The 17251-nt window shown below is 25.8% G+C and overlaps 2 protein-coding genes across 4 annotated transcripts in view; one reads left to right on the top strand and one right to left on the bottom strand.

Moving 5' to 3' along the window:
• Nucleotides 1-1276: 1276 nt before the first annotated feature.
• Nucleotides 1277-7015, bottom strand: LOC114124573 (beta-1,4-N-acetylgalactosaminyltransferase bre-4-like). Its single transcript, XM_027987866.2, has 7 exons — nucleotides 6707-7015; nucleotides 5899-6090; nucleotides 4611-4701; nucleotides 3731-3997; nucleotides 3447-3630; nucleotides 2997-3215; nucleotides 1277-2244 (listed from the first exon to the last, which is right to left on the bottom strand). The coding sequence occupies exons 2-7, from the start codon at nucleotides 6049-6051 to the stop codon at nucleotides 2091-2093; spliced, it is 1068 nt and encodes a 355-aa protein (XP_027843667.1). The 5' UTR covers nucleotides 6052-6090; nucleotides 6707-7015; the 3' UTR covers nucleotides 1277-2090.
• Nucleotides 7016-10104: 3089 nt separating this feature from the next.
• LOC114124536 (otoferlin-like) overlaps nucleotides 10105-17251 on the top strand; it is a 143120-nt gene continuing 135973 nt past the window's right edge. For all 3 annotated transcript variants that reach the window (XM_050202433.1, XM_050202432.1, XM_050202431.1), the window contains exon 1: nucleotides 10105-10263. In XM_050202433.1, the coding sequence (XP_050058390.1) occupies nucleotides 10185-10263 (79 nt within the window). In that variant the 5' untranslated portion in view covers nucleotides 10105-10184. The remainder of the gene's footprint in view (nucleotides 10264-17251) is intronic.

Here is a 17251-nt window from a genome sequence, read left to right as displayed (position 1 = left end):
ATTTAAAATTTTAATTTTAACTTTGAATGTTTTTCGTGTACAATTCTTTGTAGTTGTTGCAAAATATTGCATAACAAAATATAATAATTAGATACAATTAACATTTCAATTAAAAATTTAAATGTTTTATAAAATAGTCATGATTATTTATTCATAAATTATAGTTTAGTTTTCAATTTTGTCATTAAAAATTTAAAACCATTGTTAATTATTTAATTATTCTCACCTAACATTGTACTCAATCGTTGTTATATATACATAAATAATGTTAACTAATATATTGTTTAGTGTAGTATAATACTATACTATAAGACCTTGGTATAGACATGTAGGTACCTAAATAGTCTACCCATAACGCCGTGTTATCATGGTTGACTATTGTATAGTTGAAATGCAAAAATATTGTAATATTTTAATCCTAACTAGCTGTAAAATATTATGATATCAATTGCAAGTTTATAGTTATAGTAATATTTTTCAAGACTTTATATAAACTCTTTGATTTAAATATAATATACCTAGCAGTAATATGACCATTTCTAAAATTAATAAATATTTAATTTATACTGCTATAAATTAATATTTTTTCTCGTAAAAAATATATATTATTTGTCCTTATGTTTACATTGGTTTTGTAGAAAGATCTAACTAAAAAATCATCAATATTTTTTAAATATGGGGTTATTCATTAAAACTAAATATCACGGATTAGAGTTGAATATTATTTATTGTTATTTTTGCATTAATATTTGCAATATGGTGAAAAATTAAGAGATTATAAAAAATATACCATTATTGTAAGGTCAAAAAAATAAAATATGTATTTATTTTTTTAGTATAAATTTCACACATGAGATTAAATATTATGCTTTGTTTTTATATGAGCATTAATATTTATAACTATATTATAGGCACCTGTTATTATTTGAGAAAATGTAAAATATAATAGTCTTTATTTTTTATTTTCTATTAAAGTAAAACTAAGCTTCTTCAATATTTTTAAAAAAGTAAATGATCACTAATCACTGTATATATATATATATGTTTTTTTCTAGTAACAATGCAAAATATTACACGGTAAATTACCATTTATCTATTATTTTTATATTAACATTGTTACTTAATATTGATAAAAGTGTTAGTGGCGTAGCTTAAGATAAAACATTTAATAATCTAGATCTATAGTTGTAGCAGAGCAGTGGTACAACACACATGTATTTATTATACAATAACGTGAATACGGAAAAAAAATTAAACGATAAAACGACTTACAATATGAAAAAAATACGTATTTTATTTCATGAAAACGTATCAAATAATATTGAAAAAAAAAATACACGTACAATACATTAATGACAGTCTGGTGTACATTATGTGGTAAGTTTATAACATCTAATGCAACGCGCAAAATTAAAAATGACAAATTTAGAAAATATTTGATAAGTAGATACTTTGTGTTATTTAATTAATTTTATTCAAACGTATGTTTGGATGTGGTCGCAGTTTTGTCCCGGTGGAACACTTATTTTTCGAATTGTTACATCTATTTGTTATACTTATTATGTACTTATTAATATACAAATATAATAATATACTGATACAAAATGAATAATGATATTATAAGTACTAATTACATTGTTGTACCTATACACATCGTCGCCGGTCGAAGGTCAGTTGTCCGCGAACAGAGGGAAAATCGTAACAGTAATAACATCTGATTTTATTTGTCTCTATTCGTCTGGTCCTTATCAATTGATATGACGTACTATCATACAAAATTTTATAAACCTATTCAAATCCGTATGCAAAAAACAATTTTTTTTTGTGTTTTAGTTTAGTATCACGTCAATCGATAACGTTGATTGTTTATTATTATAAATTGTAAATAGAAAAAAAAATGTATACAACGTATTTTATGGCATCACAGTTAATCTATACATATTTTATATTGTAAAATTTTTTTTTAATACGCTATGTTGTAATAGAGGAAGAGCGAGAGTGTGAAAGAGTAAGAGAAAGAGAGAGAGAGAGAGAGAATGAAAGAGTGAGAGAGGGTTTTTTAAGTGGCATTTTGACCAGTGCCACTTCATTTATTTTCTATAATTTGCGTCTTTGAACCTGTCGACCATGTCCACTAATATGTGTGTGTATAGTGGTAATTTCTTTATCGATTTTATCTCGTAATTTAGGCTGTTAAGTCCATCTGATTTGAAACGTATAAATTTGGTTTCAAGGAGTTTGTACCTGTAAGACAAACGCAAAACCTAAAGACGTAAGTTGCTATTGTGGTTATCATACTACTATTATTATTATTGTTATTGTTAGATCATTTAGATACCATAACGAGGCATTTAATCAATTTATTTTAACTGAAAAACAAGAAATAATCAATCAAATATCTTAACTTAAAATTAGTTTTTCAGTTGGTCTAGGTGGAATTATAGTTGACCTATTTAAAGCAACCCAATTTACACTAGATTGCCCATTAACATATATTTTTAATTTAAGTTTTTTTTTATTTTGCAATACCTGATTTACTCAAAACTATCTATTGTCACATATATCCCTAAAAAAGGTGAAACTAATCTAATCTGTTTTATAGAAACGACTTCAAATCAAAAATATTTTTTCGACGAAAACAACTTCAAACAATTCACTTTTACAGTGAAGGACATGTTCAGTAGTTCGATTTAAATTGTTTAACTTACCTGCATAACTATTTTGTATTTTATTTTAAAAATCGTAATACTTCTTCATTTTTTTTTTTTTTTGTGTTATCAATAACAGTTTCTGTTTCCGTCAAAACAATTTCTATTATAATAAACTATTATAATATATTAAACACTTATTATTTTAGATTCTGAGAAAATTTTGTGGAAACATGTTTTTATTACATCATATGTTTGAACTTACATTATTTATAATAAGTATTATAGCAAATAATAACATAATTTATAACTTTTAGGCATCCGAACAGATGATTATCTTTGTTATACCTGTGCGGGTTGACTTTTTGTCGGGGGTGCGACAACGAATGATAACTCGCCACTTTCGGTGGGTATCTGGTGATATTTAGTCTGTGAAAAGTGGTCCGGTAATACAAGTCGTCATCTTCGCCACCCCATCCCCAGAATATGTTACTGAATCCGTTGATTAACTTGAAATGCGTTCGACTCATGCCCACCACTCCACCAAAGTATTGGCCGTACGGCAGTCTAAACACATCGTGAACGTTATAATATGATATTCCAATCCAATCATATGTTTATTGATCTAATATGATAGTATATTATGTTAATAATAACTATGTTTTTTAGAATTTTTTTTATTGTGGTTTCTTAAAAGTGAATTATGTTTTTAGATTTGATCATGATTAATTATTACTTGTATTCATATAGTAGTAAACTCAATAATACGCATATAAAAATTGTTTAGTTAAAAATTACTTGTTATTATATTTGTCAACAGCTACTGCGAGATGTCTTGGTTGGTCCGGACAACTATATATGTTACCGTTATTCATTGGTAAGAGGTCTACGTCATGGAAAAAGAAACAATCAAAATCGCTTAACTTTAACGCTTCGGTATATCCAATGTTCAGTAACTTTCCCCGGTTAAAACGTCCATCATCTATTTGATGAGAAAAAAAATTATGTCAAGTTATCGTGGTGTTTTATTATTTTTGATAACTAGGTTTTAATAATTTAAAATGCATTTGACCAATATAGACCTTCTTTACTTGAAGACTCAGAGAACTGTTCTATGATAAAAATAGTGTAATCCAATTTTTGTTTTGTTAAAAAAGGATGTAAATTTAAAAGGAACCAGCAGAGATTTTTAAATCGGTTTCTATAAGGTACTAAGATTGCAATTTTGTATCTCGCTTCGCACTCCAAAGGCATTTGGTGACCTCCTTCTAAAATCCTCAACTGTGATAACTGTAGCGCCACATATTCCAAATTCTCCCGAGCAGGTACAAACAAATCAACTCTTTCTTCTATAAAAGTAGAGAGAATAAACCCTTAATTTGTTATAAAAAAAAAAATGGTATGTATATTAAGATTTATTTTTGTGTAACGTTGAAAGCAGACTTTAGCAACATAACAAGATATTATAATAATGTGCACATGTACAAAAATTATTTTTTATAATAATTAAATTACTTAACTAAAATATACATAATATATCATAATAATATAATAATATATTTTATAGTTTTTTTACAAAGTTATTTGATAATTTGGTATAACAATGAAATTTTGATTCAAACTATCAACAGATTGCATATAACATTGATAGATTATCAATAATTTTATTATTCAGAAAACTTCTGTTGCCATTGTATTACCGAATTCATACACCTACGGATATTACGATATTGATTTATTTTATTCATTTGTGTTTTTATAAATATTTTTTTTTGATTTATGCTTAAGGTAAAAGAACGGTGTATCAATTTCATTGATGTCGATTAAAAATTTTATGTTGTAGCACGAACTAAAGAATTTTTTTTTATTTGATGAATCTCTCTGGCATAGTATAATCATATTATATTTATATTTTTACATTTTGTGTTATAGCGTAATAAAAATATATAATTGTAAAATTACTTAAGGCAGGTAATATTTGTGGACACGGCGCGAGATGTATGAGTGTAACGTTATTGTTTTCCAATTCATTGGTTTGATTTTTATTATCAACCTGTAACATATTATTTTTTTTATTAAAGGCGAAAAGGGGAAGACTTTGGTGAACTATCCAAATTAGTTTTTATATTTTAAAGCAATGATAAAACGTTCTGAGTGAAGTTTTATTTACAATAATATTGTTATTGTTGGGCTCGGATTTTAAGGCATACTTATACCTTTTTTTTATACATGAGATAGAGATTTAATTTTATGAATACATTTTTTGTTTTTTTATGTAAATGCTTTTTTTAAAATTATTATAGCTGTGTTTTTTTATATAATATGTTTATTATGTAATTGTAATAAAATAAAAATAATTAATAAGAAATGTAAAAACCCAGATTACGGATATTAGATTATTATTCTGTTCGTTATCGCGGCTTGTTTATTAAACGTATCGATCTAATTATAGCCTGCAGTTCCTATACGGTCAGTATGCCTACAACGTCCATATCGACCGTTTCAAAATTTAAGATTAAGACGTGTTCTTATTTGAAATCTCTTGTATGAAGTATGCACCGATTACTTCGGTGGATGTATGATTTTCTACTTATAAAAATATTTTGTCGGACAAATGGACAACAGGTCAGTTTTAATACTGAAAATCTAGAGAAATACATGGTAATTTATTATTATTTAAATTTAAATTAATTTTTCAAATAATTTTTATTAATTTTATATATAATTAGTTTGTGTTAATTTTTTAGTCGTTTTTAAAAAAAAAAAAAATAAATATGGTTCTTTTTTGATTTTTTAAAACAATCGTGTGCTTTTTTTAGTTGCTTATTATGCTTTAAAACCCGATCCATAATTATCAATATTAACTTCCCATTTTTTAAGCATTATATTTTGTTTTTATTTGCGATTTTTGCAATTTATATGTGGATTTTAAATGAAAAACTTCTAAGTTTATAGATGTGCATTAAATTACATAATTGAATTTTTTTCAAAAATATAATACATTTTAACTAGGTAAATAGTATTTAAAAAATAATATATTATGTTTAATGTCACATTCTGTAGCACATGCGTAACATGCGTACCTATAACAAACAAATCCGCAATAAATTTCACGATATGAACACGCTCAATCTGTTTTAACAATAATGATAAAACTAATAAAAAACATAATTAGAAATTATTAGAGCTTAATTATTAGAACAAAATATAGCTTAAAAGACATAATTATGTAAGTTTGTTGTTTATTTACCATAGTGTTTGGTGCAAGTTTAGTTGTTGGGACATATTGTTGTATAGTATTAATCAGAGTGTAGTAGTTGACATAATATAAACACTGCACCAGTAAGCAGATTATACCCAATACGAATAAAATTTTTACTCGCGAAAATGTTCCTAAGAACATAGTGTAGTTCAATAAATATTAATAAACCTGATCCGATGGCTGAAAAATAAAAATAAATTTATACTCCATGGTTTGAGATAATTTTGTTATTCTAGAATCTACATTCTGAGCAAAGCGATAAATGTATTGATTTTTCAATGTTTTTTTTTTATATGGGAAATTTTTCTAGTTGGTACTCTTGGGACGTAATAGTGAAAGATTCCTGATGTTTTTCTTAGTTATTGAGAAAAACTGGAATATATAAGCAAATTAGCAAAACAAGTTTTCGATCGAATTGATTTTCTTAATAAAAATCAAAAATATATAGATAAGAGGCTAGAGCATTATTTTTTATACAGACTTGAATTTGGACGAATTTAGATAATATTAATATCATTTGATTTGAGTTCAAAAATATTGTTGGTGGAGACTTTTATAACAATTATTATTATGTTATATGTCATACATTATTGTATTTTCGAAATATTTTAATTAACTTTAAGCCATTGCTTATTTTTACTTCAAATATACTAAGAAATTATTTAACATTGAATTCAAGTTTAATACATTATATTTTTAGTAAAAAGTAAATTATAGATTTTATGAAGTTTAAATAAATTGTAAACACGCATTAGATTCACAACAATGTTAATAATAACACTTGAATTTTACTTACTGGTTTTTTTTTTTAACTTGAAATATTTGTTGTAGTAGTAAGACACGTTTTTAAATTAATACACAATTTAAACTCCACAACAATTTGTTTGAAATACATTTTATTGTTTTTAAAAGTGTTGTAGTTTTTGTTAAATGAATATTTGTTGTTTATAAATATTTAATATTATTAAAAATAATGTGGTATAATTCTCGTTTAAAGTTATTGCTTCAATTAAATAATAATTTAACTAAATGATTATTGCATTAGGTACTAATAAGAAATTTTGTTACAATAATGAGTGATTTGAATCACAGTACGATTCAACACTATTTGCAACAGATTTTACCAGCTTATAATTTACAATTTAAAAATGTTGTACTAATAAATAAATGATAAATTGAATTATAAAAATTAGATTTCAAACACGTATAATAAATATGTATATATATATAAAAAAATGAATATGAGTAAATAAATAAATATGAATTTTAGGTTTTTTTGTCAATGTTTAACACATTTCATTACTATGTGTAGGCAGGTGTTTTATATGTATACATAACTACTATTATTCGTTATTTAAATTATATCGTCATTCGTAATAATAGTATTTATCTAGTATTATTCTTAGCTCGGAGGTTAAAATGAATTATTTTTAAATTAATTTAGGGTAATTTAATTTTTTTTTTATTCATAAAAATTGATTAATAACAATCAGTAATTATTATATCAGTAAAAATTAGTTTATTTTAATAGTTATCATTGAATAAATAATTTAAATTTTAAGAAATTGTTGAGAATTTTAAAATTTTTTTCGAAAATGTTGGTAGACAAATTTATTTAAATTTCTATTGGAAAATTAATCACTTTTTCAACGAATCTAAGCAAATAAGCTTAAAGGAATAAAACATTATATTTAAGAAGATGTCAGCGCACTATTTGTTTTCTCTCTCTGGCTCACGCGCAACATAGACAAAACGCATTTATGCAGAATCATTTTTTTCTATGTTTTTAAGTAATCTTATAGTAAAATCACCCATTACAAAAAAGATAGAAAATAATATTTTTGAGGGAACGAAATATCGTTTTTATATTTTATTGTTATTATTTGATTTTGTATTTGACTTTCAAAATAAATAAAATAATATTGTAAATTTAAACGATGTTTAAATTGTTTTGAGACCACATTTTGACAAATCGATATGTCATTCCCTCAAAAATATTACTCTCTATCTTTTTTGTAATGAGTGTTTTTACTCTAAGATTACTTAAAATCATAAAAAAAATTATTTTGCGTAAATGCGTTTTGTCTATGTTGTGTGGACTAGATAGATAAAACACATAGTACGCCGACATTCTCTTTAGTATTATTTGTACGCTATCTATCGTTAAAACTGAAAACAGTATTTTCAAAGTGTTTATCAATAGAGTTCGTTCAAAGAATATTATTGTTTTATGCTTTACATAATTTATAATTTAAATGTATTAATTTGTATTTATTGTATGTTATAATTGATTCTATTTCCCTTTTCGAGTTATTGTTTTAACTTGAATGAACGTAGTACCTATACTATAGAATGATAATAATTGAAAAAATGAATTTATTAAATAATATGTAACCTTTTCCTGTTTAATTGACAGATAAAATATTATTATGTAACTGTCATTTCTCGTTAGCATTTTTTCCAACGTAAATTACTAATATTATATTATTATTAGCCTATTGTTTAAAAGAGATCAATAATAATATTTAACTGTAAAGTTTGCAAAATGGTTTTTAACTTGCTCAATAAGATCAAATATATCTAATACCTTTAAGATTATAAAATATACATGTGCTTTAAATGGATGATCTGTATTCTAGGATAGACCTAACTATGTAGACCGTAATTAAACAGCTACAAACTAAGCCTAATTACATATTTTTTCAGGAATTTTAATTTTGATAAATGACGATATATACAACACACTTGAATACTTGATATGTTTTTACATATTTAAATTTTGGAATTAAATAACGATTAGGTTTTTAGTGGTGGGCTAGATATTGTGTACCTATATTGTCATTTAAAGAGGTGTTTATAATAGATATAAGGTTTTTAACTTCGTATAAGCAAGTAGTTAAAATAACATTAAATAATTTTAATTTTGTTCCGGGAACAATTTTGTAGAATGTTTAAATGTTTTTGTAAATTTATGAATTATGAGGTTTTCTTTAAGTTTATTTTGATTGTCCGTTGTTTGTCATAGGAAATGATTTTTTGTCACTAACCGTACAATGTAAAATTCGGTTTTTCTTTAATACCTACAATTTATGCTTTTCGCTTAAATTTTAAATCGATTAAACACGTCAATTGATGAACATTTTTTTTTTTTTTAATTTTAAAATAATAGCCTTCGAAGTTATTAAGAGATTCTAGATTTTGAGTGTAGTAGTTAGGATAATGGGATAATTGTCAAACTGTTAAAATTTTAATTTTGTGACAGTAAGACTTAGATAAGTTAAAACACTCAAAGCTACTTATAATATTACTACTTACTTAACATTATAATATTATATTGTATATTAATATTGTGCGGTCGTTCTTTTTCTTGAGTTATGTAATGTTTCTTTAAATCTCTAAAAGTTAAAAATGTTCTACAACCTGTCTAGTTGTAGTCAAATCTTGAAATTGTCACCAGTAGGTACACACTACACGTCGACAAGCTCGTGACCTATCTTAGAGTATATGGTACAGATTATAGGTACAAGCAACTGAAGCAACCCATAGCTTAAGGCCATGAAACTAGTTTGAAAACACGAAGTACTGGAATTACTTGATAATTATCGAAATGTTTACCTGTCAAAAGCTATTTTTGACAGATTCCATTCATAGAAACTAATTATTCTCAAATCAGTTCGTGTAGTGTATATTATTATAATAATTGAAATCGATTATGCGCTTTAACCTTAATCAATTTTTAAGGAAAAGGTCAACTAACATTTTATACTCGGAACTCGAGATCTGTCTTGAGATACATGTGTCACGATACATACACACAGGCACGCGGACTTCTTCGGGACTTGACTGATTTGTTGCAATAGCACCTCTAAACGCGCGTCATTAATTACAATATTATTCAAGTGCGATTTTAATTATCGATTTTTTCGAAGTATAAGTGCATACATCATTTTTACAGCGTTTTGACTACAAAAAAATGGTCTACGAGCTGTGGAAGTCGGTATCCCTTCAGACTGTTGTTTTTTTTTTTTTATAAGCGTTGACGTCGTCCGGGAGAGAGCGACACGCGGCACGAACAGGTGCAAATAAAAACGCGCCGACCGAATCAACAAGTAAACCGCCGGGGCGGGGTGCTTGTTGCGCGGAAAACGCGCCGGTCCCGTCGCCGCCGTCGTCGCTGTCGCCGCCGCGGTCGGCCGTACCGCTCCAGTCGTCGTAGCGCGGCCCCGCTGTCCGTGTGTGCCCCCCCCCCCCGGTTCCGGATATTGCGCGTCACCATGCGTTTGGTGGTCAAGATCAACTGCTGCAAGGTGCCCAAGTACAGCGGCGAGAGACTGTTCAAATTGGAGTTCAGAGGTAAGTCGCGCCGGCTGGCATACGCGTCTCGGGTCTGGAGGTCGGTATTTTAACGTATTCTTGACCCGGAAACCTCCTCGTTAATAGGGTATAAGGAAAAAGAAAAAAAGATACAACGAGATTTTCGCACATATTTTTAAGCATAACATCTCGCGTGCGCGTATTTTATGACGTATTATTATTATTATTATTATTACGATCTTCATGGTTTATCAATCATTTATTCAGGCCGTCTAAATCAGACGTCACTTCTATGTAAACCCCGTCCGTAAGTCGGACAAATCGTGATTTTTCTCATCTTCACGTGTACGTATGAGAAAACTCGGCGGTGCAGATACTCCCGATTGAATCGTATTGTTGTCATAATAATGTCATCACGATCACACGTGCCATACACGTTTGTTTGAGTAAATAAATTTCACTTCGGGGGTTGTTTCTTATAGCACTGCAGTGTTTCTTAGACTTTTTTATTCGTGGAACCCTTTTTTGTGTCCATTTTTATCGGGGAACCCCTACGTTTTTTTTTTTAAAAAAATGTTAACTATTTTTATTTAGATTTCAACAATAAGTTCGATATTTATAGAACCCCCTACTCTGATTCAATAGTTTTAATGTATAAAACATTTTTCACCACCAGCCACACTTAATTTTTAGTTAGAGTTTTTTAAGTAATTTTCTTGAAAATTTTGAAAATAGCGCTCAAGTTTCGTGGAACCCTAAAGTGATTTTTGTGGAACCCCAGGGTTCCGCGGAACACAGTTTATGAAACTCTGTTATAGCAAATTAATTCATTTGGTATTTTTGAGAGTCAAAGTTTAAAACTACCAGTGTTTTTAATATTAAGGAAAAACGAAAATTTTTAAGCAAAACCAGTTTCTGATGAAATCTTTTTTGTGCGATGAAGGGGCACAAGCTTAGTTTACATTATAATTTTTAACCTACGGTAACATTTTTTAAAAATATTGAATCTTTTTGAATTATTTATACTTTATAAACATTTGACTTCACTTGATCAAAAAGTCTGAACATTTAGAATAAGGTTATAGGCATTAAAACATATTAAAAATACATTTTAAGTATGATTGTATTTTTATAGACATGTTAAGTTGAAATTTGAACAAAATTATTTTTTAAATACATACAATTTTAAAAACATTTAGATTTATTTTATACTTTTACTTATTTATATTTACATCGTATTACTAATAGTAAAATAAGTTATAGTAACAATGTATATTTACATGATAATAGGCTGACAGACTGTCTCCATTCAAAATCGTTTTTCACATGCAGTGATTTATTATTGAAATGGAATTTAAAACATCTATTATAGTGAACTATTCAATGATGAGTGATGAGGTACACTCGACTAGTCAATTTTTGCAGAACACACAATGAACATACATTCCCCATTTTTTGAATTTTCAAACTTTTTATAAAATTTAAAAACATGCAATATACGAATAAATTAATGACCTAATGCTTTACTTAGGGCTATTTATATATACATTGGTAAAATTTAAGGAGACATCTTACCTGCATGTGTGATCTGTTTTATAAACGTACAACATAACACATTTGCGATAAATAGAAACAAATTTTTAGTTTGAATATTAAAAACCAATTATTAGAATTAAAAATAAGAACATTATCTGTGTGTGGACGTTGATTTATTACGATATTTTAGTTTTGAATTAAGAGATTTGATATTATGAGTATAAATTGTAATTTAAAAATGGTCATAACACTCAACCTCACTAACAAATTGAAATATCGTAAAAACCAAATTAAAAACACAGACACTGTACATTATTTTTAAAATGTTTTCATTTTTAAAGATCAAGTTTTTGTATTGGTAAATTCATTCTTGTTGAAATTAAAACAGTTTTTTTGTTTTTAAAATATAATTTGTAGACATTGATTAAACTTTATTATACAAATTTAACGTATATTTAAAAATGTATTATCTATGTTATATTTATAAAGAATCTAGTTACCGTGAACTTTTTCCATGATTCAAATTTCATTGAACTTTGTTTCTACAAAATTTACTTAGGACGCACATAAAAGATTAAACTGATAAGTTTATTACAAGTATACCAATAAATATTATTTTATTCTTAATTTAAATTTTTTCTGCAATTTAAAAAAGAAAAATTAGCATGACGTAGTTACATTGTTGTTATCGACGTATGTTATGTAAAATATAACATATGTCAGCATTATATTACGATTAAAGTATTATATTGGATTAATAGTTAATAGGTAATTACGATGCATTTAAATTTGTAATGACCGTATATGAATTATATTATTTTTCCCCAATCCTACAAAACAAAATTAATAATATAATAATTGATTTTCTAAATGAAAATATTTGATTATAATATCTTATTAACATTCCAAAGTAAGAATGAACTTTAAGCATTATATCGGGTCAGTATATTAATTTATTATTATTTTTTAAGTATAGTAATTATATAAAATTAGCTGATTAGCTTTATATCTTGTATAAAGCTTTTTAAATACGAGCTTAAAAAAAGTTTTGCTAGATCGATCATAATTGGTTAACTAATTGGAAAGTATTTTACAATTAAGATAACTGTTTGTGTACACCAGTGTGGATTAAACAATTTTTGGAATATTATACATATTTTAAATATTAATTTCATGAAAATAAGATATTAAAATTTAAATAGTGGCCCATAAGAGAAAACAATTATTAGGTATTTTATTTTAGAAATAATAGTTTTTAAAATGTTTAACGTATTCTTCATGAATATGTTTTTTTTTTATTCACAAATGAGTACCTAGTGAGCAATGATAAGAAAAAATGATTGGATCTGTATTTTAATTTAGAACAATCAAAAATTAATGATAGAGAAAAACAATTCTAAGTTCAAATTATGTAGAGTTATTCTATAGCTATTTACCTATAATCTATACTTAAAATATTTTAAGTGCTGTATAATAATTGTGAATTTTCGTAAATTATGTACCACTATTTAAACTTTTAATATTTATTATACACTTTATCCGCTAACGGTTTTTAGAGTATTTTTTAAATATTATGATAATATAGTAGGTATGCCATCATTGTGGAATTAATCTTTCGGTATTAAGCATATCATACGAGACTATTTAAAATACACTCAAGATGAGGTCGAACACAAAATATCTCACAATCTTGACGCTGTACTTGGATCTTATCACCAACTTAACCTAGATCTAATCGATTTTCTCAAGTAAACTTAATTTAAAATCTATTAAAATAACAAAAACAAAAAAAAACAAAAAATTCAAGTTAATATACAAATATACAAAATATAATGTAGTGAAAATACATAACAATTTAAGTATTTAGCATGTAAGTTATTAAAATATTAAATTTCTTACATAAGTTGTAATTTAGATTAATAAAAAAAGTATTGATATGCTTGTAAGTAACTAAAATCTATAAACCTATACTCTATAAATAACATTTTTTTGAAAACATTAAAAATGGTTAAAAAACTATGTAGGTATTGAATTATACATTTAATAAATAAAACTCAGAGGTAAAACATGAAACCAAACATTAAAAAAAAAATGTAAGTTCACCGATGCTCAGAGTTTTTTGTAATTTATTTAATTACTTTTATTAATTTGTTTTTAATTGTAATACTTGGTTTGAAGGTTATTGATAATATGATAATCAATAAAATACGCAACAATTTTTATTTTTAAAGAAATATATTGAAAAAAAATATTAGACTTTAATTTAATAAACAGGCGTTTGTTAGATGTATAACATTTTTTTTTTTATTAAAAAAACTATGATATTAATAAAAAAATGTAGTGGAAAACTGGTCATCTTTAGAAATAGAAAATATGTACGTCAAATGTTTGAGTATAACATAAATATTAAAAGAAAAACGTACATTTTTGGATTTAAAATGTTGGTTTTAAAACTCATCATTAAATATAATGAAAATGTTTAACTCTGTTTCCTATAAATCTAGACTTTATATAGCATATTTTCTTGAGAATATAGAAAAATATGCAGCGTTTACATCTTGTAATCTCTTATTATATGCCAGGCATGTTCTCTATACATCAAATTATGTAATAATATAGCTTTTATAAAAATGAACTGAAATTTAAATAAATTTAAAAACGAATTGTTGTATAAGTTAACAGTAATATTTATTACAGCCAACGGTAAAACAGTCGGTAAAAGTATTCTCTATTCAAATATTTAAAAGACATTATTAATCTCTTTACAATCTTAAAAAATGTGAAATAACTTGCAGGTTTAACGGTATAGTATTTTTTTTCACAATTTTCATAAAAATAACTATGTGATTTGATTAATGATTTGTTGAAACTCTACATTTATCAATATTAAATTTAATTGATTTATGATAATTACTCAACATTTTTGGAAAAAATCATTATGCCAAAAAACAACAACTCTTATGAATAGTTTAAAAATAAATACTATAGTTCATTTTTTCACCTAAAAATGTGAATTTATGATTAAAAACTTGAATTAAATTTTGTTTCTGTTTATTTGCTGGGATAATTAAAGAGTAGAGAATACACTAGGTAAATGAAACTTCATTATACGACTATAGAGTAGTTGAATAATATTCATAATTTCTACTTAACTATTTATTCGCTTGACTGTATGACATTTTTAGCTGATAGTATGTTAATGGGTAAAGTCATATTGTGTATATATTTCCGTTGAATTGCACTCCGCAGGACAAAAAAAAATTAATGTTTAAACTTTAAATTGTACTCAGTCTAAAAAAAGATAATCATCGAATTTAAGTCGTTCCGTTCATTAAATAAAATCGTTTATATTTTTACTGTTTGAAGATAAATATGAATTTTCAAAATTTTTTTAGTATATTGTTTTTGTTATAATAATTACATAATATATATATATATATATAGCTACAATTAAAATAAAATAATATTATAAAAATATTTTTTTTTGGAAATTAATAATTACATAACTACAATTTAAATACTAAACAATTAGTCAAAATGTGCAATATCATTGAATATCATTGCTGTAATATTAAATCAACCAGCAAAGAATGGTGTGAATAAATTTAAGTATTTATAAATTACAAGAAGTACCTGTATAAAGTACATCAAATTATATAAACATTAAATGAAATCTAAATTAGGTAGCTAAATTCACTCAAATCTATCTTATGTCTCCGCCTTGGTAATTTCATGTCTGTGTACTAAAATATAATCTTGGATCAGCCAGCCAGTGAGTTGCTTCAAATAATATACAGACATTTTTTTTTTATTATTGTAAAATATAACTTTACAAAAATATCCGAAATACAATAATAATACATATCTCGATCTGATACGCAATTTACTGTAATAGAACTAAATTCACGACACAACGAAATACTCATGGCCGTAAAGTCATAACGTTATGACGCTTGAGTTGTTCACGCGAAATACAATACTCAAGCATTGAATATAATATGACGTTTTCTATTTCACATTTATAAATAGTACGTACATAGTGAGAAAGATGTATTTATTTTTATTTTTGTCATTCTTAAAATAAATATTATGAATTGAATATTTTAGATTTATTGGGCCTTAAAAACATTACATTATCACACTTAGGTAATCAATCAAGACATTTAACATGGACAATTTTAAAAGCTAACAATTTATCTATACAAAAATATTGAATTACCCATATTTTAATACTTATTTTGTAATTATAATAATTATTTACGTTATTTATTTAGAATATAATGAACCAATTTTTTTTTTTTGTCAAGATAAGGTTTTGCATCTACATTGGGTTGTTGGCTGACAATTGTTTATTATTTATGTTTGTTAATTATTATGTTTTTTTTTACTTATTAGTTATTATAAGTTAGCCTGTTATTAATATTGTTATTAAAATATATTATCATTAGCTTCTTAGGTAGGTACTTTTTTTAGTTTCTCACCACATAATAATCATTATAAACTTAAACAAGGATAAAAAAAAAAAATACAACAGTACCCATTTAAACACGGGTTGCTTAAAAGTATTTTTCTTTTCAGAAGTATTAAAAAGTCTTAAGTAAACGGAAACTTTTAAAATGATAAAAATAAGAGAATATTTTTAGTTTTCATTTCAAAGATATTTAACCATTTTTTGTTAAAAAGAAAACTTCATAGTTTAGGTACCTATTACAATTTGTACACATGGTTTTTAATTATTTTAACTTTTAATAAAATTATTATAGTATCCTTATAATAAATCACTTGTTTTTAATAAGTTTATCTGAATATTTATGTAATTAAGTTATATCTTATACTTAATATTCATAAGAATTATTATAATAATATAACTTGGGGTGAAAAACACTAAAAATGTATTCACTTTTTTCAATAACATAAACCTAGCAAAATAACTAATATTATATATACTAGTATATAACTTTCTAAACTGTTCGTAATGAATCATAATGTATTCTTCCATATCAATAGGATTAATGAGTAAACTTGTAGGGTATTGCAACGTGCTCTGATACTTATATTAAATATAATATATAAATTACTACATACCATAGCCAACAATAACCTAACATTGGGGGTGCAACAGACATTTTATGATAGGGGTGTAAAATATTACTATAATCGGATTCTAAAGGTGAGCAGGAGATTAAGTACATATTTTCTTAAACAAATTAATATGAATCATCAACGGCGGCGGAGCGGCGTAATAATGCCGAACGCAGCGACAATAGTACATTGTACCAAATTATACTATGTGGCGGCATCGTTCAGGGTCAAAGACGGATCATCGCACGTATGCTTGTCACCCGGTATAAAATATTATAGGCACACAATTACCATCCGATAGAATAATAGGAATATTGTTTGACGCACGACGACGTTCAGATAACGCAAAGCGTGGGAAGAAGCGGATGCAGGTGCAGATGACCATCAGGGATCTGAAGGTACCGCGGGA

The sequence above is a fragment of the Aphis gossypii genome, chromosome 3 (genome assembly GCF_020184175.1).
Source record: "Aphis gossypii isolate Hap1 chromosome 3, ASM2018417v2, whole genome shotgun sequence".
NCBI lineage: Eukaryota > Metazoa > Arthropoda > Insecta > Hemiptera > Aphididae > Aphis > Aphis gossypii.
The sequence above is the reverse complement of the archived record's forward strand: the minus strand, read 5'-3'. Positions and strand labels throughout refer to the sequence as shown.

Coding starts and splice junctions, on each gene's coding strand:
- LOC114124573 (XM_027987866.2), bottom strand. CDS start 6,051: ATGTTCTTAGGAACATTTTCGCGAGTAAAAATTTTATTCGTATTGGGT. Junction 4,702..5,898: donor AACTTGCACCAAACACTATG/GTAAATAAACAA, acceptor AATATGTTACAG/GTTGATAATAAAAATCAAAC. Junction 2,245..2,996: donor CAAAAAGTCAACCCGCACAG/GTATAACAAAGA, acceptor TTTGTCTTACAG/GTACAAACTCCTTGAAACCA.